General features: G+C 53.4%; 1 protein-coding gene across 8 annotated transcripts in view; it reads left to right on the top strand.

The window, feature by feature from the left end:
- GTF2IRD1 (GTF2I repeat domain containing 1) overlaps positions 1–21,367 on the top strand; it is a 104,056-nt gene that overhangs the window by 46,635 nt on the left and 36,054 nt on the right. For all 8 annotated transcript variants that reach the window (XM_074328435.1, XM_074328437.1, XM_074328432.1 and 5 more), the window contains 9 exons: positions 37–220; positions 4,701–4,726; positions 5,660–5,768; positions 6,632–6,669; positions 7,173–7,253; positions 7,901–7,990; positions 13,587–13,634; positions 14,522–14,587; positions 15,618–15,801. In XM_074328435.1, coding sequence (XP_074184536.1) covers positions 37–220; positions 4,701–4,726; positions 5,660–5,768; positions 6,632–6,669; positions 7,173–7,253; positions 7,901–7,990; positions 13,587–13,634; positions 14,522–14,587; positions 15,618–15,801 — 826 coding nt within the window. The remainder of the gene's footprint in view (positions 1–36; positions 221–4,700; positions 4,727–5,659; positions 5,769–6,631; positions 6,670–7,172; positions 7,254–7,900; positions 7,991–13,586; positions 13,635–14,521; positions 14,588–15,617; positions 15,802–21,367) is intronic.

Here is a 21,367-nt window from a genome sequence, read left to right on the forward strand (position 1 = left end):
CTCTGTCTGGCACTCAGCCATACCATTGCCTTCCAGCGGAAGCCTTGGGCCTGGACCACATGGTCCCCGTCCCCTACAGGAAGATCGCCTGTGACCCAGAGGCAGTGGAGATCGTGGGCATCCCAGACAAGATCCCCTTCAAGCGCCCCTGCACCTATGGGGTCCCCAAGCTGAAGCGGATCCTGGAGGAGCGGCACAGCATCCACTTCATCATTAAGAGGTGCGGGGTGAGGTGCAGGGGAATGGCCTGTGCTCTGGGCTGGGCCTGGGCTCAGAGTGTTGGGGTGCGAGGGAGGGCTAGGCAGGGGCAACAGCAGGCATGCGGCAGGGCCCTGGGGAGGCGATAATGGGGCAGGGTTGGAATGAAGGGGTTCTGTGACTTAACAGCGAGAGTTGGGTGGATCTGGCAGAGAATTCAGGCTCCTTAACCTAACAGCTGTGCAACCTCCTCCTCCCTGGGGAGGGTGTTGGCCCTTATAGCTGGCAGGGGAGTTGCCTGGACTCACCACCAAGCTGGCACCAGCAGCTCCAGGCAATGCCCAGACTTCCTGGATGCTCCCTCCTGAATGGTTAGAGATGGGGGGGTGGCCAGAGGCCATGCCAGCCAGTCCCCTGCCTCCAGGCAGCGCTGTACCAGTCCCTTCCCAGGCATCTGTTCCAGAAGCTCCCTGAGGGTGCAGCTCTCAGTGTGTTCCTGTACTCGTGTGCCTTGCTCACTCGCTTGTTGCCAGTAGACTGTAAAGTAAGCAGGGACTGCAGGCAGGGCTGTGTTTGGCTCATTGCTGATTCCCTAGTACCCAGAACAGTCCCAGGTGTGTAGGTGATACCTAGTATCTGTGGAATGAATGAATGAATGAACAAATGAATACTTGTCCAAATTCGGACTCATGCCTTCTGACTTCTTAGAGCTCAGGAAATAAACAGGGTAATGGGAGAGAGAGAAATGGATGGGGGGTCCAGGTGGAGGACTCACCTATTTAGGGTGAGTTGGGAGTTTGAGAAGGGGCAGCCCACACTGAGCTGGGCAGGGTCTGGGTGGAAGGGTTGGCCTCAGTGAGCAGCCTAGATGCCCAGGGGTAGAAGGAACAGAGGTTGGGGATCAACTTTGAGAGTGGAGATCATTCTAGAGCCATGGGAAGGACCTCTGCAGGGTTGCTAGAGGCCAGAGCCAGGGTCTGATGGGGGACATTGGACTGTGGGGAGTGGGGAGACTCGCAAGGAGGCTGGGGCAGGGGGACAGGCCAGCGTGGCAGGTGGAGGGAGAGAAGAGGCTGGATTTGGGGTAGATCCTGAGCTGTGGTGTGGTTGGCTGGTGGATGGAATGTGGGAGCAGGAAGGCAAGGGTCACCGCCATGTTTCTGAGTGAGCTCATTTTGGATACGTTAACTCAGAGAAGCTCAGGACGTGGAATTCTCAGAGGCCAAGTTGAGATGTCAGATGTTAGAGATAAAAATCTGAGGGTTGTCAGCGTGGACCAGGAAGGGATCGTGGGAGGAGAGCGGCGAGACGAGAAGAGGGCCCAGGTGGACCCTGGGATCCCACGGTAGAGGCAGGGAGAGGACAAGACGCTGAGACAAATGGTCTGGACCTCTCGATGCCTCCCAGGAGATGATTCTAAAAGTCAGCTCTTACCATGTGGGTCTCCACTCAGAACCCGTCACTGCCCCCGGCCCTCGGGGTACAGCGCACGCTCTCTGGCCTGTTGGCAGCCACCATGCCAGCCTCTGTGTCCCTCCGCCTCCCATTCCTGGGAACTCCTGCCTCTTCACCTTCCGGGCGTTTGCTGAAGCCCTTCCCTCCACCTGGACCAGCTTGCACCTGTCTGCCCACCTGTCTGTTTCTCAAGGCCCTCTTGCTTTTCTCTGCATCTGAAAGCCCTCCCCTGGTAACGAATTTTGCCCTCTGGTAACAAGTAGTTTCTTCCACCATTAGCGCGCTGCTCACCTCCTACGGCAGCTGGAGCGCATCTGAGCCCTCTTGTACCTTTACAACCCTTGCCTGACGGGTCCTGGTCACAACGGGCACTGGATAAATGATTGTGTAGGTGAACTGGGATCAGTCGCCTCTCTGTCAGTGCCTACTAGTGTCTGGCTTAAATCTCTCTCGCTGCTGCTCAAGTTGCTTTCCTTCACTTGACTCTTGTAGGGGGATAAGGGAGAAGAAAAGCAACAGGGGCACCCCAGTGTCCCCTTACATGCCTGACCGTGGTATTTGATCTCCCTGATTCAAACTATAGTGCATTTAATTCCTCACGAGTATGTGCTGAATGCCTGCTACAGACCCAGCCCTTCACTGGGCTTTGCTGAGGACTTCATGAAACAACATGCACAGTCCCCTCCTGCCCCCAGAAGCCAGTGCCTGTCATAGGGGGTGGTCACTCCTGTGATGAGTCCAGGACACATGAAATGTGTTCCCAGGTGAGCAGCAAGCCTGTAAGGCTTCCTGGAGGAAGAGGCTTTGGCATCAGGCAGACTGGGCTTGAATCCACTTGCAGCTTGATAATCTTGAAAAGCAGCTTCTCTTCTGAGCATCAGATTCCTTGTCTATAAAAATGTGACAGTGATGTTCTTCCAGGTTTTTTTCAACATAAACTGAGGAAGTGGACATAACACACCTAACATGTGGTAGATGCTCAATAAACACGGGTCCTTTTCCTTGACCTCATTAAGTAGTTAAGCACATGAGCACTGACGGCCTGGGTTTGAATCCTGCCCCTGCCACTTCCCGGCTGTGTGTCCTTGGGCAAATTACTTGACTGCCTTGTGCCTCACTTTCCTCATGTGTACAATGGGGCTACTGATTGTCCGTGCCTCCCAGTGCCGATTGGAGGCTAAATGACTGTGTGAGTAAGTGCTTAGGAGTGGCTGCTCTGTTCTGAGCCCTCTGTACATTTCCCACTATTACACATCCCAGCCTCTTCCAAGGACCATCTGAGATCATCCTAGCAGACATGGGTCAGAAGAAAGGGGGGCTAGGAAGCAGCTAAGAGGTGGAGTCTTTACCCCAGCCCAGGCATCTGCGGGGTGGGGGGAAGTCAGAGTGTTCTCCTGCCAAATGGAGAAGCCCCTTGACAAGGCCTGTGGGTCTTGTTATTGGTAGTAGGGGACTCCCTGGCCCATAGGCCCCCACTTGTGTCGAGCTCTGGCCTCCAAATCTCCTGTGCCTCCAGGACACAGCCCCTCCTAGTGAGGGGATCTGAATTCACAACCTGAGGGGCCGACATGTCGCTTTTACCTATGGCAGAACTTCAGAGGCAACTTAAGAGGGGAAGTGTCTGGAGGGTTCCTAGGACTATGGAGTGCGCTGTGGAAGATTGGCAGCAGCCCTTGGTCAGCACCCATCAAGCGGGCGTTCAGGCTGGGCAGCTCATGAGCCTGTCCGTCACAGTCTTGGAGCCACCATCAGACTCTCTCCTTATCATCTGCTTCCCAGCTCCACCCAGGGAGCTATGCAAGCCCCCTATCCACCTGTGCGCCCGGATAAATAACTACAACCCTAAATAACAAAACCACAGGTGAAGCTGGCAGCCTCTGGTCACTGGGTGCGGCCTCACTGCCCTGATGACCCAGGCCTCGCCTCCTGTCACTGACTTTTTTGCCTCTGAATTTTCCACTGGGCCTGCCTTAGGCATTGCCCCTTGTATTTGTACTCGGACACCCCTTCATTTGCCCCATGTCGCCTCTGTAGCCTGGGTTCAGTGACCAAGGCCCAGCCCCCTTGTTCAGCTGTTCCTGGCACGCGGGCTGTGCTGCAGTCCCAGACCAGCTGCCCGAGGCTCCCCAGCCTGCCAGATGCCACCTAGTTGGGGCTGGGGCAGAACAAAGAGAACGCCAGCCCTGGAGGCGGGTGGGCAGGTGACCCAGCTCCCTCACCCACCTTTTCTCCATCCTCATTTTCCTGGCCAGGCTTGCATGTGTCTTACCAGCATGATTCAGGGGTCCCTGAATGGCCCCGGCGCTCCCAGCCATCCCCCCTCCAGTTCATCCTCTGTGCTAATGGAGTGATCTGATGGTGCCGTGTCCCTCAGGGGCTCCCTGTTGGCCACAGGTAGAGACCATGTGCCTGAGCATCAGCCAGCTCTGTGGAGTCCCCCACCCTTCCCTGTGCCTTTACCTGGAGAACCTCTCAGCCATCCCAGCTGAGCTTGCCATCCCCTCCTCACAAAGTCTTTCCCGATCTTCTGCTTGCGTCGCCTTGGCTTCTGAGACACATGTGAGGGGTCCCACGTCACCCTCCATGGCTGTGATCTGCACAGGCCTGGCTTGTGCAGTCAACAGAGAGCTGCTTGGGGGCGGGCCTCCCTTGTGCCAGTCCCTGAGACACAGGCGGTGTTAGGTAAAAGCTTGCGGGGCCCTGGTGGGAAAGGATGTGAGTCATTAGCCAACTGTGGCCAAGGAGAGCTTGGGGCTAGAGGAGGCCCCTGGGGCCTCGTTACCCGCAGGTTGGACCCTGCAGGACCACCCAGGGACTGGCCCATGCTTTCCCTGGCTGAGGAGCAATGGTTTGGGGTATCTGGCTATTCTGGACCCTGCCCTCTCCTGCCTACATGCATGGCTAGCCCGGGGCCCAGGTCTGCAGGTATAGCCATGCATGTGGGACTCGAGTGACTGTCACTGAGGGGACCTAGAGGCCAGCTCCCTGAGCCTGGGGGAGCCATCGGGCCTGCACCACTCTCATGCCCATCTCTCCTCTCTCCCCAGGATGTTCGATGAGCGAATTTTCACAGGTATGTGTGGGTACCATCTAGTCTATTCTGAAGCTCCAATCTGATGCCCCTAAGAGTGTTTGAGCTGCCCTTACACCGGACCCTAGGGCAGTGAGGGAGCCTGGGTGTGGCAATTGCATCCTGGGGCAGAAACAAGGCCCCAGCTCCCAGAAGCAGACAGCCCCTCGACTTGGGATGGCCTAGGCAGGGAATAATAAAGTTAACGTTTATTGAATACCAACATGTGCCAGGCACTCTTCTAAGCTGTTAGAATATGTAATTTTAACTTAATTTAGTTTTTGACAGTCCTGTGAAGTTTTTTCTTTTCCCTGAAGCCTGGCTAGTGGGCAGTGGGAACTGGCTGCAAATCCAGGCATGTGGCCCCAGCGTCCAGGCCGTATCCTGTAGGCAGCACGCCTCTCAGGAGGAAGAAGCCAGCTCTGCCTGGTGCAACAAAGGCAGCATGAAGCTTAGGGTGCAGTGTACCCTGGCCCTCGTTCCTGCCCGAACTCCCACCAGCTTTGTGACCGTAGACAGGGTCTTATGGGCCTTAGTTTTCACATCTGGGAAGTGGGGGTGATAGAGTCCCTTCCTCTGGGTTCCTGGGGTAATTAAATGAGAGAGTGGTCCCACAGTACAGCCTTGGAGGAGACTTAGCAACTTTCTCGAGGGCTCCCTGAGCCCCAGCATCCTGTGTGAGCTCAGGACCCTTCATTCCTGGCAGCTCCATCCTGCTGCGCAGACCTCACAGATCCCTGCCCTCCCCTGGCACTGGGGCATTTATTCCTTCTCCCAGGGGACTTGGCTGGACATGGAGCCCACAAAAAGGAGGGGCAGATGCCAGACCATACCCAGGGGTGCCCCCAAGAGCTTCACATAGACCTCAGGCAGGAGGAGGCTGGAGAGCTTTTGCCCTGACTCCCCTTCCCCTTCCCTTCTTGACTCTCCACCCAGGGAACAAGTTTACCAAAGACCCCACAAAACTGGAGCCAGCCAGCCCGCCAGAGGACACCTCTGCAGAGTTTTCCCGTGCCGCTGTCCTTGACCTGGCTGGGACTGCTCGGTAAGGCCCCACCCAGCTTTTGTCCCACACTCCCCCCGTCACTCTGGGCTGTGGTGGTGTCGCCTGTGGGGAGGGGCTGGCCAACGGTCTCTCTACCCCCTGACGCCCTGCACAGGCATGGGGTCAGCCCATACACACACTGTGTGCCCTCACCGCACTCTGTGCCAGGGAGAATCTGAAGGCAAAGAGAACAGAGACTGCCGGCTTTCCTCCACCTGGACAACTCTTGTCCCCCCTTGGGAACAGGCCACATGTCACCAGGTCTCAGAAGCCTTCCCTGGCCCCCAAACACCTGCCCTACCTGTCCACAAGGCCCTGCATTCAATTCATGGCCCAGTCACCATTCCCCAGTGCCCCCCACCCAGACTCCGGGCTCCTGGGGGCCAGGGGTAGACCATTTACCCCAAATCCTTGCGTCCAGCTCAGGCCTCCCCCACAGGCTCCATGAATTAACTGAATCGTCTGTCCCAGGGATTCTGCCCAGCTTCACTCCCAGCCTCCTTCCCAGGCTCCCATCTCCCCTCCTGGCTGATGGTCCCTGCAGCTCTCAGTCCCCCCAACAAACACTGATCAAACCCCCACTGTGCTACTTTGTGGGCTCCCAACCTGGCCAGAACCAGGCCTGAGGAGCTCAGCTGGTTCACTCCAGGATGGCGAGCAGGCCAGTGGCTGGGGCAACAGGAGACTGTTGTCCCAGGAGACAAGGCCCTGGGAACCTCACTGTGGGGAGGGCCGTTGGTGAGGGTGGCAGTGAGCACGGTCAGGGGTGCGTTCTGAATTGGCAGCCACCATGGGCCCTTGACTGCCTGGAGGGGAAACGAAATGGCATGTCGCCATATGGTTTCTCGGCTTCCTTCCCACAGGTCAGACAAGAGCGGGATCTCCGAAGACTGTGGGCCAGGTGAGGAGGAGTAGGACCCCGCAGTGTGTGCTGGGGCGGGAGAGCATCTGTCAGCACCCCCAGCAGCCTTGAGGAGGAGCCGAGCTCAGACCATGAGCCTGGAGTACTAATGAGTTTCCTCTGCCTGTTCCTGTCCCATCACCCACCCCCGAGGCCTCAGAGCATGCTGGGAGGTCCTGGGTGGCCGGGGCCTGTGTGGGGCAGATGGGATGCGGGTGGTTGGGAGACCTGGATTCTGGCATCACTGCCTCCTACTGTGTCTGTGACAAGTGGCTTCCCCTCAGTGGGCCCCAGTTGCCAGGGCTGTAAATTGGAGACATTAGGACTGGCCTGAGGTCCTGCCTGACCCTCTGTTCTTGGTCTGGGCAAGAGCATGGGGGCTGATATGACTTTTCCTGGGTGCTACTAACAAGTCACACACAGAGGACTATTCTGAAATGACTTGCCCTTCCTGGCCAAGCTCATGTCCACACCTGACTGGATCCCTTGTTTCCTCCTCTCAGGAACCTCCGGGGAGCTAGGTGTGCTGAGACCCATAAAAATTGAGCCAGAGGATCTGGATATCATTCAGGTCACCGTCCCAGGTAAGGGACAAACGTCTGAAGGGCTGACCTTGCTGCTCCATCTGAACCTACAGGAATCAAACAACTCTTACAGCAGGGCTCATCGGTCCCCTTCTGTAGCACCACTGCGTCCCCTTCTAGCTAGACTGGGCTGTCCTGTCTCCGAGGCCGTGTCCTGGCCAAGAAGGGGTCTCCAGACCATTGCTTTTCTAGTTTGATCCTGAGAGCAGTGGGGGAATCACAAAGCCCTGTGTGCCAGGAGTCAGGCAGGTCTCAGCGCCACCCTTCCTAAAGGTGCCCCCCAGCCTTCACCTCTCTGGCCTGGCTTCCCTGGGATTTGGGAGGCAGGAGGGGAGAGAAGAAAAGTCACTGGAGTAAAAGGCTCTGAGTTTGACTCCAGACTTGAAACCCCTGAGCCTCAGTTTCCACGTCTGTAGACAGGAAGGTGTACTTAGCCCCCCAGGGTTCAGTGTGGGGTAACCACAGGGAGTCGCCAGGATTCCAGGCCCCGGCCTGGACTCTGGTCCTTACGGCTGCCCTCCCAGAGTTTTAGGGTATGGTTTCCGTAAAGGTCCTGCTCTGTGGGATGATAGACTGGGGTCCCTGGGAGGCTATGACAAGGTGGGGCAGGCAGAAGATTCTCTTGTCATTTGGAGTTTTGTCTTCAGACCCTTCTCCAACCTCTGAGGAAATGACAGACTCGATGCCTGGGCATCTGCCCTCGGAAGATTCTGGTTATGGAATGGAGATGCTCACTGGTAAGAAATGGGCTGGAGACCCACCTTCCTGGGGTATAACAGGCAGAGGAGTAGCCCCTAAGCTTTTCTTCATATTGACTTCTCTTAGAGGAAACCCAGTACGTGCCTGACTCCTCCAGCCAGGCTCGGTTCTTTTCTGAAAACTTGAAGCTGGCCTTGATTTATATTAAGCCTGGGTACTAGTCTTTCCTAGGAGCTCCCATTTGGATTAATTTCTTTATTTATTCAACAACTATTTATTGAGCACCTACTATGCACCAGATTTAGTAAGAGGTGCTGGGGACAGAGCAGTGAACCAGACAGATAAAAGTCCCTGCCCTCATGGCTGACAGCCCAGTGTTGGGAGACAGACATGGTAAGCAAATCAATAAGTAAAACAGAAAGTCAGATGGTGGTACGTGCTGTGGGGAACACAAAGCCAGGAGGGGAAGTGTTGGGTGCAGGAATGAGCTGTTACTACAGGACTTCGTGGTCAGTGGACCTCACTGAGAAAGTGATGTGGGAGCAAAGACCTCAAGGAGCCATGCAGATGTCAGGAAAGAGCTTTGTAGGCAGAGGGAACAGCAAGTGCAAAGGCTTTGAGGTGGACTGTGCCCAGCATGTCTGCAAGGAGGCCCAGGTGGCTGGAGCAGAGTGAGGTGCGAAGGTGAGGGCAGGGAAGTGATCGGGTGGGTTGCGCAGGGCAAGTACATCAAAGGAAGGAGTGGGGACTTGATTGTGAGGACACAGGAACCCCTGGGGGGTTGGAGCTAACACTGAACATTTTAACACAGTATTTACTCTGTCAGCTTGAGAACAGACTGCAGAGGAATGGGGACAAAGACAGAAACAGGCTATTGCAATAATCTAGGCAAGGGGAGTTGTTGGGCCAGTAAATAGCAGCAGGGAGGAGTGGGGTTCTATATGATTTGGTTTTCAAAAGTGAATCATTATAAAGATAAATAGTATGTAAATTCTAGTACAGAAGGTTCGTGGATATGGCAGAAAAGATACCAGTACTCAGGTGACTAGAGTTTAGAAAGCTCTGTAATAGGGATGCAGGGCGAGGCCAGAGAACATTTAAGAAAAAGGATGGTATTTGTTGCTTTTCCTGTGTGTGATGTCCAATGTGGGCTTGGTTGGGAGGGGAGAGGAGGGGCAGCTGTTATTTAAGGGTACTATACAAAAGCATAGTACACAGCATTTAAATGAATAGTGCAAAGAAAGCTCAAAAATGTAATGTTCTGTGTGAAAAGCAAGTGCAGACAGATATGGACAATATAGTATTTATCTAAATTTGGAAACATAAAAACAGTATTGCTTAATGTTTTATTAAAAACTCAGGTGTGAATATGACCAAATGCTAACATATATTCATTCCGGCTGGTGGGTACACGGGTGTTTATTATAATGTTCTGTATGCTCTTCTGCACTTTTTAATTTTTCCTCTACCAAAAATAAACAAATGTCTAGAAAAATAAATAAGGTTTCCTGCTGGCCAAGGTGGGTGGTGCCATATGAATTGATGATAGAATAAAGGCAGAACATTTCTGCCCCTTGTTCGCTTCCATTTTCTCCGTCAGGGAAAAGGGTCTGGAAATGGGAAAGAGTGAGGAGGACAGGGAGTCCCAGTCCTTAAGGAGATACGAGGGTCTGTAGAGCTGCTGTGGATGAGTATAGATCTCGAGCTTCTGAGCCGTCAAATCCCGGGCAGCCAACGCCTAAGATCCGCTGTCCAGAGCACGTGAGAAGTCATAGTGGACAGAAGATGAGCTGACAGCAGGAACACAGACTTCAAGATGAGGGTTTGCCCGAATTGCAGACAGGTAGACCAGGTGTTACAGATTGTTACCTGGACAGCTGATTCATCAGAAACGTGGGTTATTCATGAGGAATGAGTCCGCTCGTGGGCCTTCAGGATCTCAGCCTGGCCTTGGGCCAGCGGGGGAAGCAGGGTTGCAAGGGAACCCTATCCTCCACCTGCGGGATGTTTTCCGTTCTATCCTGGAGGGCTTGGTTCTTCCTCAAATATTTATCCGTTAGTTGGCTACAGGGGCGTCAGGCAGCAGGATTATGCCATTTGCAGATGCCGCGGGAAGGAACAGGCAGTCCACTGAGAAGGATGTTGTCCGTGGCCTTGACAGCCCAGAAACTGGGCTGCGATGCACTAGGAGAATTCACAGCCCAAGAAAATGTTTCGTGGGTTGTGTTGCCCAGGAACAGACTCTGAAAGGGAGTTTCATGCGGGGCGTTTCTGAGGGGCTGCCCCTGGGATCAACACCTATGTAAAGAAGGGGAAGGAAGCACAAGGGGGCAGAGGAGAGGTCAAGCCATGATGCAGCCCCAGCCACAGCTCTGCCTACCCCCTGGGGAGCTCTGGAGCCAGAACAGCCCCGCAGAGTTGTTCCAAATTGAGGCGGGATGCCCTGGCCTTGATACCCCTACATGGGGCTGCTAAAGAGGCCGTCCTCGCAGGGCATTGCCCCAGGCTGCCGGCTGACCACAGTCCCTGCCGCCGGGGCAACAAGCTGCAGGTGAGAGTGCTGCGACCCAGTGTCCAGCACCTTAATGGATGCTTGCACCAAAAAAAGAGAGACAGTCAGTAAGCAAACACATGCAGCCACAGAGAAATGAGGGCTTGCGCAGGGCATGTCCCTTTTGCACCTTTTAATTGGACAGAACTTTTGTTGAGCATATTGGGAAATAGGTACTTACACAGTTTGGTTAAGAATGCAAATGCACGAATTGCTCTTTAAAGAAATTTGTAAGCTTGAAGAGCCATGAAAATGAGCGCCCCCGGTCGTTCCAGGAATCCCATCCGAGGAGAACATGTGAAATACAGACAATGTTTTCTGCACAGAGAGGTGTTCGTGGCAGTGTTACTGATGACAATGAAAAACTGGAAAGAGCCCTTCCAACTACGGGGGCGCCATTAGTGCTATCCTCCTGATGGCAGCCACTAAAATAGGCAGCAAGGGCGACTGCAGAAGACACAGCGATGCATGTGCTGCCTGGGGCTGGAATCCAGGGTGCCAACTCCCCTCCAGGGCTCCTTTCAAGGCGCCCCACTCAAAGCTGATGAGTTATGAAGATGCTGAGGTTTTCAAGACCACCATGGGTTAGAGATTGTGTGCATGCGCTGTATTTTTTTCTGTTTACACATGCACAGTGTACAATAAATGCTACAGAGCTCTGTAATACATAGAGGAAAAGTGCCCACTGCCCCCTCCTCCGGCACCCACTAGCTTAGTGTCCACCCTCCGTGTTTTCTACGCACACGCTAACTCCTGCTGTTACTGTGTGTACCTTGTGCCTCGTTTCCTCCCCTAGTGCCTTGGACGTCCCTGTGCGGCGTGGTATTCGCTGTGTCAGCATGTCCTTGATCCTTTATTAAGGTTGTTTGCAGTTTCTCACCGTTAAAACGGGGCGTGGTGAGCTCGTGAATGGGTGTGTTCAGAGGAAATAGCTCAGCCCTCCACGTCTGGGTGGAGAATCACACAAGCTCCCTTTGTTTAAATTTGGGCCCCCCAAACACCCAGGTTGTCTCCCGCTGCCTTGATAGGCTCCACAAGAGTGGACCCAGCCCGCTTTCTTCTATTTGAGGGACCCAACAAAGCTGGCAAAAACCCCTCGCGACTTGGGCTCCTATGGATGGCTGGGTCAGGTCAGCTGCCTGGCTCTCTAGATTGTTGCTACCGCCTGGGGAGGTGGGGGGGGCACTGCACACATGGACAGCCCACAGCGGGGACAGATTCCTGGGCCAGGTCTCCGCTCTCCTGCCCCTCACAGACTACCTGCTGAACTTAATAGGTGTTCCAGGTGTGAAACCTGGGCAGCTTCCTTCACCTCGGGCCTGACACAGTACCTGACTCCTTGTCACAGGCCCCTGCCCAGGGAAACCCTCCCTTGTGGCCCTGCTTGCCTCTCTGTCCCCACCAGACTCATTTCTTCCTGCCTGCCCTGCTCTCTAGTGTTATTAGTGGGATCCCCCCTGCAGAAGCTGACCCTGGGACAAGTGCATTCGTTCATTTGGGAAGAGATCCGGGAACACCGATACAGGGTGAAGTGGGGCTGAGGCAATACAGCAGTGTTATCAGTTTACCAGGTCTGTGAGCTCTGCAGGCAGCTGAGCAGAGGGCCCATGGGAGCCCCCTAACCACACGCCTGAGTTTACGCCGCTGGGTGAAGAGGAAGCTGGGTTAGAAATCTGCCAAATCGCCCCCCATTATTGGCTGAGCTGTTTCCAGGGCGTTAACCACAGGCTCGCAGCTTGCTGGTTGTTCTGCAGCTAGTTCTTTAGACAGAGTCAGGTGGACCCTGTCTCTGCGCCCAGTGTGTCCATTTCTCTGAGGAAAGGTTAGGCCTAAACCCTTAAGTTTAGGCTGGCCCTCAACCTTTGCAAGTCAGCGGCTGAGCATACCCGTAGTTGAAACCTTCCAGCTCCTTCTGAGCTGAGGCCCATGTCTCAGGCTTCTTGGTGATCCCTAGTGCTCACCTTCCCTCCGTCGGTGAGCAGGCATTGACCACTGTCGGCTCTCCCAGGATTAGCCCCTTTCCTTCAGCTCAGGATCCCGTCTGGGACAGGGGACAGTGACAGGGGACAGTGCCCTGCATCCCTCAGCACTGAGTGCTCTCAAGCTGGCGGGAAAGCAGACCTGGGACCCGCCACTCCCCAGTTCACCTGCACATCTGGGCTGCAAGGGGCTGTTTAAGGGTTAGCGCTGCGTGTGAAGGCGCCAGCAAGCTTCCTAAGTCACAGCTCCCATCTGGTGGTTACAAGTGTGGAAAATCCCTCAATGCCTTTTTTACCTTTGGTGCTAAAGGGGCCACACCCCATTCACCCCACTCCCACTGTCTGCACTTGCATGTCACCCTCCAGCCAAAGCCAGTCATCTCCAGGTTTGCCCCCTGCCCCTCTCCTCCCCCTCCCGCTCCCCACATGTGCTCCTTCCTCCCTGCATGTGTCCTTCCCACTTCACTGCTTTTCCTGGACACTGGGGTCCGGCCCGGTGTTGGCCTCCTGCAGAGAGCCTCCCCTCCTCAGCCCCCCAAGTACAGCCGCAGCAGTCACCTCCGTGTTGGCTGCACTCTGGCCTTGCTACCTGGGGATAAGGTTGGATGCATTGCTGCCAGCCAGTGCTGGGATCAGCGCCCCCTCCTCGGCCCCACCCCAACCACCTGACCTCCTGTAGCTCCACGCCTCCCCCCTGCCTCTCCCTCTGTTCCCTTTCTTGCCTCTGTTTTGCTTCATGGCATCACCACCATCTGGCGTTGTGTTATGTCTGCGTCACACCAGGAGGACAGGGCTTTCTTTTTCCCATAGTGCCTGGAACGACGTAGCATGTAGTAGTAGGGACTGGCAGGCTCAGGGTGGGCCCCCCGGGGGTTACATGCCAGATCTGATGGGGTGCCTGGTCTCTGAACCTGCCCTCTTCACATAGAGGCGGGGGGGTGCCTGTACTGAATCGGGGTCCCTGCTCCCAGCTGGGGGTCACCATGCTGTGCTCCAGAGTCAGAGCCCACCAGCCTGCCGTTCCCCACCTGTCTGGCCTGACTGGTGGCACAGGGTACAGGAGGTGATGGGCATGGCTTTCCAGCTCCCTCTGTTCTCTTTCAGACAAAGGCCCCAGTGAGGATCTGCGGCCCGAGGACAGGCCCGTGGAGGGTGAGGCGCTGACCAGCTCCCACATTTCACCTCTTCTCCCTTTCGTCTCCCCTTTGTGTCTCTCCAACACCCCATTTGGGTGTGGAAGTCCCGTGGGCTACCTGAGATGGGAGGTTTGCAGACCTGTCTTCTAGGACTAGGAGGTACCTGGTCAGAGGTATAGCAGCTCTTTGTGGTAAGGGAAATTGCAAGCCTTTCTTTTTTTGTTTTTATACACACCCTGCTTCTTTCCACAAAAGTTTTAAGGCTGAGGGAGGTCTGAACCTAGTCTTCCTGAGCAAATAGAATTTAGGCCTGAAAACAAAAAGTTGGCTTTGTTTCCATCAGCCCCGCTCATTCCCTTTCTGCTGAGAGTGGGAGTAGGCTAGGAAGGGAGATCAAGGTGAGGATGGGTCTGTTTCATCTCTGGAGTATCCGTGGAATGGAATGAGTGAGTGTCAAAGGAGAGAAGTGTCACTTCCCCAAATCCAGACTGCCAGGGCCAGAGAACCGGGAAGTGTTAACAAAAGTCCACTGCCACCTGGTGGTGGCATACTCAATTTGCAGGCCTAGTATTTACTAGTTAAATCACTGAGCTGGTCCAGAGTGACACTTACCTAGAAAGGCCCATGGTCATTCTTAGTACACAAAACCTTCTAGATCTCCATTCAGGCCTGGTGATGCACTAGACTGGATTTCACAAGCAGGTATTTGAGCTCAGGAATTGCAAACCTGTGTGGGGATGCCATTTCTGAGGGAATGGGTTACTTGCCCCCACCATCCAGGCCTTCCCCATTCCAAGGTCCCACCACAGGGTCATTCTTGGTGCCAGCAGAGCTGGGCCATGAGCTGAGAAGCAGGGTGCCACTGCCACTGGGAAGGTTTAGCAGGCTGCTTTTGCCTTTCAGATAGCCATGGTGACGTGATCCGGCCCCTGCGGAAGCAGGTGGAGCTGCTCTTTAACACGCGCTATGGTGAGCATGGAGCTGGACGGGGCCAGGGGCATCCTAGCCAGCCTTCCAGCTGCTCTGTGTTCAGAGGGACTTGGGGCCCAGCCCCCCATCCCAGCCACTCCCTCTACAGCAACAAGGGGAAGGGGAGGGAGGGACTGGAATCCATTGGGAAGGGATGGGGGCACCCAGGAAGACAGGCACTGGCAAAAAACCCCACCCTCTGAAACACCGCATGCTGGCCTCAGTCATCACACTCACATCTGCCTCAGCCTCACGCTGGAGAGGCCATTTTCTCCTCTGTCAGAACTGTCTCTCTGTCCTTGTGGACACCCTCATTCAGGGTCCTCAGGAGGACTCATACATAGCAAGAGCTTTCCTTCGAGAGAGACAAGGAGAGAAAATGGGGAGGCAGGGGAGAAAGCTATTCCTTATTAAGTGCCTATAGTTTGCCAGGCACTGGCTAAGTACTTCACACAAGTTCTCTCATCCCATCTCACAAAATCCCTGTGTCCTAATACCCATTTTACAGATGAGGAAATGAGGCCTGGTGAAGTGACATGGCTTGTCTGAGGCCTCACAACTAGTAGTGAGTGGCAGCATCTGGCCTGGGCCTCAGATATGTCTTCTTCCCAAGGCATGGTGTTGGGCCACACAGATTTTTGGGGTTGTTTATGGTACTGGGGGACCTGCTGGAGGGCATTTCTTGCAACATGTGGTCACACGGACTTGGGGAGAGCCAATGCCAGGTCTTACCAGCCATCAGTGGTTTTTCCTGCAGTGCCTGGGTGAAGGCACAGAATGAGCATGAGTTTGGGGTTCACACCCCCCAGTTCCGGGGCTCTGGCACCTGACATGAGTCACATCCCCTCTGAGCTCCAGGTTTCTTACCTGGAGACTGGGTATCAGTACTCACCTCTCAGGAAGGTTGGGAAGGCTCACTGCCTCTCAAAGGGCTCTGGCATCTCTGGTCCCCGGCACAGACATGGGAGGGGGAATTGAGGCTGGTGGCCCCATAGCTGTGGGTGGCCCTACAGTAGCCGTGTCTCTGCAGCCAAGGCCATTGGCATCTCGGAGCCCGTCAAGGTGCCCTACTCCAAGTTCCTGATGTACCCAGAGGAGCTGTTTGTGGTGGGTCTGCCTGAAGGCATCTCCCTCCGCAGGCCCAACTGCTTCGGGATCGCCAAGCTCCGGAAGATCCTGGAGGCCAGCAACAGCATCCAGTTTGTCATCAAGAGGTAAGGCCTGGCCAGCTCCCCAGGCCCTCCAGGCTTGCCCAGCACTCAGGAACAGAGTCACATTACCATCTTCCTCTTCAGAGTAGGGCAGGCTTTTGTTTTGTTTTTAAAACAGTGGGGTCTTAGGGTTTGGGCACAGTTGGGTGCACACGAGGTTGTCCAGGCCCAGCCCAGGCCTGCCAAATCTGAAGCAACCAGACTGACATCCTCTCAGTACTCAGTTTGCCGACCTGTGGAATGGGAATGTGCCCACTGGCTTGCTCTCCTAGACCATTCTGAGTACCCTCTGGGCAGGTGTGTTGGTGTCCTGGGCCAGGGGGACATCAGGACACTCCTGGGGGAAAGGCCCCGTGATCCCAGGATGGCAATGGCATTTCCAGATCCTTCTGGTTTCCTTGGGCATCTCAGTTTTGTCAGTGAGGGCCCAACGGAACTGTATGCCCAGCTCAGATAGGAAGTCCCTCCGGAGAAGGTGGAGGCGGCTATTAATTTTTAAAAGGAGAGGGATGACCTTGGGGGACCTGTTTTGTGTTTGTTGCTTCTGTGTGTTACTGTCATGTTTTGTAAGTTTAGGTTTGGTTTGGTTGAAAGTGGCAAGAAAGAGGAGAGTCTTAAGGATGTGTTGCCCCTAGGGGAGCAGATGGCCCCCCAAGTGGGAAAACTCACGGTGTTCTTCACACACAGAGTGGCAGGTTTGTGATGGAGCCCAGGGGGCTCTCCCCGCGCTCTCCCATGGGGCCTGGTTTGCACTAAGGAAGGTGGTGCTCCCGGAGATGCAAATAGTGGATACCTGGTTCCTTCCTTCAACAAATACATCTTGAGAGCCAACCCTGTGCCAGGCTGTGATACAGCAGCAAATGGCATTGAGTCCTGCCCTTGAGTTGGCCAATCTCACAGAATAAAATCACAATATAATGTCAGGTAGAGATAAGTGCTATAATGCAAAGTAAGGGGGCAGAGAGGGGCAAGAGGAACCTGTCTAAGGAAGTGACATTGGAACAGATCCAGTAAAGCAAGCCATGCCAGTACCTTGTGGAAGAGTGTTCAGTCAGAGGGAACAGCAGGTGCAAAGGTGAGACAGAGACGTGCTTTTGTGTCTGAAGACTAACAAGCATGGCATGGCCGGAGCAGAGTGAGCAGGGGAAAGGGGTAAAGCCCAAGAGATAGCAAGGGCCGATTACACAGGCTCGTGGGCTGGCTCAAAGAGTTTGGATTTTATTTCAAACTTAATGAGAACTCACTGGAAGCTTTTGAGGAAGGTACGACATGATCTGGTCATTTAATTTTAGTTTCTCCAGCTGCAAGGCAGAGGAGGGAGGACCTGGGGGGATATGAGCAGGGGCAGAAGCAGGGACCAGTGAGGAGGCTTTACTCTTGCTCAGGGGACAGGGCAGCAGCTTGGACCGGGTAAAGGTAGGGTGGGAGTGGTGAAAGTTGTCAGATTCAGGCGTATTTTGAAGATGGGGCTGGTAGAATTCGTTGATATATTGGATGTGAGCTGTGAGAGGAGGCAAGACCTGAATGACTCAGAGTTGGGGCTGAGTAACCAGGCTGCTGAGGATACCGTTTTCTGAGATGGAGACAGTGTGGGTGGAGACCACAGTCAAGAGTTGGGTCTGACATGTGTTAGGTTTGGAATGCTTTGGACCTTCCAGGGAGGGATGGCAGGTGGATAACAGGATGCATAGATGTGATGCTCAGGGAGAGTCGGGTGTGAACAGAACTTTGGGTTCTGCCAGCATCCAGGCAGGATGGAGCACATGAGGGCTGCTTGCTACGACCACCCCTGTAAACCCAGACCCAGGAGCACTTGGGTGGCTCGAAGGGAGGAGCCAAATCAACAGCAAACCCTCGTGAACTGACCTTTCTTGTTGTCTCCCACAGAGAAGGCCTCTCCCCTGTGCTCCGGAGTATTTTTTAATGCTGTTTTATATTTAGAAAGGAGGCATGGGAGCCGGGTGGCTCTGTGGCAGACTGGCAGTCTCCTGGGCCTCGGGCCTGGCAGTCTCCTCGGTGGTTGACTCCCTGTGACCTTGGGCAGGTTGCTTGGGGTGTTAAATGGGGTGCACTGTACCACTTTACAGGGTAGCAGTAGAGTTCAAGGCTTAGCAAAGAACCTGGCACACTGTAAGAACTCTGTCAAGATGGAGTTTGTTTGTTTAATGTCAGGTTTATTGAAGTTTAATTTACATTTAGTAAAATTCGCCCTTTGTAAATGTACAGCTCTTTGAACTTGGGCAAACTCATACAGTCGTATAAACCACCACCACAATCAAGATACAAAGCAGTTTCCAGAAACTACCGTGTGCCCCCTTTGTTGGCAGCCCTCACCTCTGGCAGCCACTGGTCAGTTCCCCCATCATGTTGCCTTTTCCAGAATGTCATCCAAACGGAATGACACGGTGTACAGCCTTTGGTGTTTGGGTTCTTGCACTTAGCTTTTGAGACTCATCCATGTGGTTGCCTGTATGAAGAATTCATTTCTTTAAAAATATATCAATTTTAAAAAGTGAATTTAACTAATTCCAGTTTCCTGAAAGCCAAGTGAAGAAAGCGATTCAAGTGGGAGAGAGTAATTAACTTTGTCGAGTGCAAGGTGAGGTGATGGAACTCAAGACTAGTTGGGGTGATTTTAAGAAATGATTAGCAGAGAGAGATTGAACGCTTGAGTATATTTATTTTGTTATTTCTTACTTTAAAAATTAGAAAATACACTGTTGGGAATATTAAGTGAAAAATAGCTGCTTCTCATTAATCTTATTTTAAAATTTTGGGGGTGATGTGAATGTTCTAGAATTAGAAGTATAGCTGCTTAAATAACTTCGTGAATATACTAAAAACCACTGATTGGTATACTTTAAAAGTGAATGTTATGGTATGTGAATTACATCTCTAAAGCATATGTGTGTGTATATAAGATATATATATATATATATATAGTGTGTGTGTGTGTGTGTGTGTGTGTGTGTGTAGTGTGCTGGGGCTGCCATAACAAAATATTACAGATTGGGTAGCTTAAACAAAAGAAATTTATTTCTTACAATTCTGGAAGCTAGAAGTTCAAGATTAAGGTGTTGGCAGGTTTAGCTTCTCCTGAGCCCTCTCTCTGTGGTTTGCAGACGGCCACTTCCTCGCAGTGTCTTCTAATGGTTTTTTCTCGTGCATACATCCCTGATATCTCTCTCTGCATTACCTAATCTCCTCTTACAAGGATGCCAGTCAGACGGATTAGGGCCCATCTTAACATCCTCATTTAAATTTAATCACCTCCTTAAACACCCTATCTTCAAATATAGTCATCACATTCTGAGGTACTGGGGGTTACAGCTTCAATATATGAAGTTGGGGAGAGGGCACCATTCAGCCCATAAAAATATATATAAGAAATTATCATCTGCAGGAGACGTTACTAATTGACACTCCACCTGAACCCGACCTCCACATCCTTCTAAACAATACCCCAGACAACCACTACCAATCAATGAGAGTTGGCACAAAATCAAATTAAACTTTCTAATCTTTGGTCAGAAAACATTCTTAACCCAGATCCTTGAACTTGTATGCAAAATTTTCATATTCTTTTGTGCATTCTTCTGGAGAGAGGGTCTCTTGCTTTCATCAAATTCTCCAAAATTATAAAACCCTTAGGAAATTTAAAACCATGGGCAGATTTTCATGGGTGGAAGCCTGGGGCCCAGGGCAGTAGTAGTAGAAGGTTCTGTCTGATTGTAGTACTACCGAGCAGTTCTGACACTGCCACCCAACGTTAGCAGATCCCACAGCTGGGGCCTTGCTGGCACAGGCCCAGCAAGACTGCCCCCGCTTCAGACACCAGCCCCAAGTTCAAGGGTCCCTATGCCACCTACACTTCTGAGTAACTGGATTCAAATTCAGGACTTCCCATGACTCCCCCAGGTTCAATAATTAGCTAGGACAACTCTTAGAACTCAGGGTAGGCTCTATTACAATTACAGTTGTATATAAAGGATAAAAATCAAGACCAGCCAATTGAAGAGACACAATGGATGAGGTCTGAGAGGGCACCCACATAGCTTCCATGCCCTCTACCATGAAATCCGGAGACATCACCCTCCCAGCACATGGGTGTGTTCACCAACCAGGCAGCGCCACGGAGCTTCAGTGCCCACAGATTTCACTGGGACTCATTACATAAGATCGGTGGATTACTGGTCACGTGATTGAACTCAGTCTCCAGCCCCTCCCCTCCCTAGAAGTCAGGAGGTTGGGCTGATGTCAGATGGCTCAGAACTCCAGACCTCTCCTCAGGTGCTTGCTCTTCCTGAATCCTGAGTCATCTCGTTAGCATAAATGTAGATGTGATCCAGGGAGCCCACCATGAGTAACAAAGACACTCCTGTCACTCTAGAAATTCCAAAGATTTAGAGGTTCTCTTCCAGAAACCAGAGACAAAGACCAGACAAACTGTTGTACAGCACTGATTCTGAATGCCCCATTTTCCGCGCAACCCTACCCAGCTAGAGTAGGCCTGTCTGGGTGGGTGGAGGTCTGGGGTCTGTGGCAGCCTGAGGGCACTGGGCAGTCAAGCTGGCCAGAGAGCTGCCCTGGCATGGTGGAGTGAGACAGTGAGTAGAACCACTCCTTCAAACCTCCCGAAGGGAAGGGATGCTGGAGCAGGGTTTAGTGTGAGGATTGGTCTGTAGAAGCTTCCCGCAGAGGTGAGCTCTCTGTCACAGGTGGGGTCCAAGCGGCAGCACAGAGACCCTGCCTGGGAGTGAAGCCACAGGCCACACTCTCAGGGCACCCCGCCCCCAGGGCAGGTGGCCAGTGAATGAGGATTTGGTGCCTGTCCTGACAGCAGGCCTCTGGGCATCAGCTCGGTGCCTGGCACAGAGCTGGGCTCCCCGGGCCAGGAAAAAAGGAGGAATAATCCTGCCTTGGACCACAGTCTCAGGAGCTGAAAAAAGCTTCAGACTGCTTTCCGTCCCCCCACCACTACCTCTCCTCCTAATGGGGAAATTGAGCCCAGAAAGTGGAATGACGTACTGCAGTCACCTTCAAGCGTCAGGAGCTGAGCTAGGCTCGCGACTCCCAGGCCAAAGTGCCTTCCGCAGTCTTGTGTTGCCTCCTCAGGCTTGGATTTGTAAGGCCCGCTCCTCTGTCTGAGCCAAGGCCAGGGTTATCCCATTTTGTATGAGGAAACAGAGGCCCAGGGTGGGGAGACGTTATCCCTCAGCTGGTGACAAGGAGAGAGGCCCCTGGAGCTCTGCCCCTCGAGCTATGTGGTCTTGGACATGGTACTCACCTTGCCAATGCCTCAGTCTCCTCATCCTGAGAATGGGATGATGAAAACAGTACCTTCCTCAAGGACATTGGATGGGTTACCTCTGACCCTGGATAGTGACAGTCATTCACTGGAACTGAGAGTGATGGTGTCAGCCCTACTGGGCCAGTACTAGGCTGGTCTCACTCGCAAATGAGTCCTCAGCCCAGCGCAGCCCCCCAGATCTCACACGTAGGTCAGCAGGACACGGGGGGGAGGAGCGGGGGAGGGAACCAGACCTGGACTGTCCGGAGCCAGGAGGGC

The sequence above is a fragment of the Rhinolophus sinicus genome, linkage group LG03 (assembly GCF_036562045.2).
Source record: "Rhinolophus sinicus isolate RSC01 linkage group LG03, ASM3656204v1, whole genome shotgun sequence".
In the NCBI taxonomy this organism is placed as follows: Eukaryota; Metazoa; Chordata; class Mammalia; order Chiroptera; family Rhinolophidae; genus Rhinolophus; species Rhinolophus sinicus.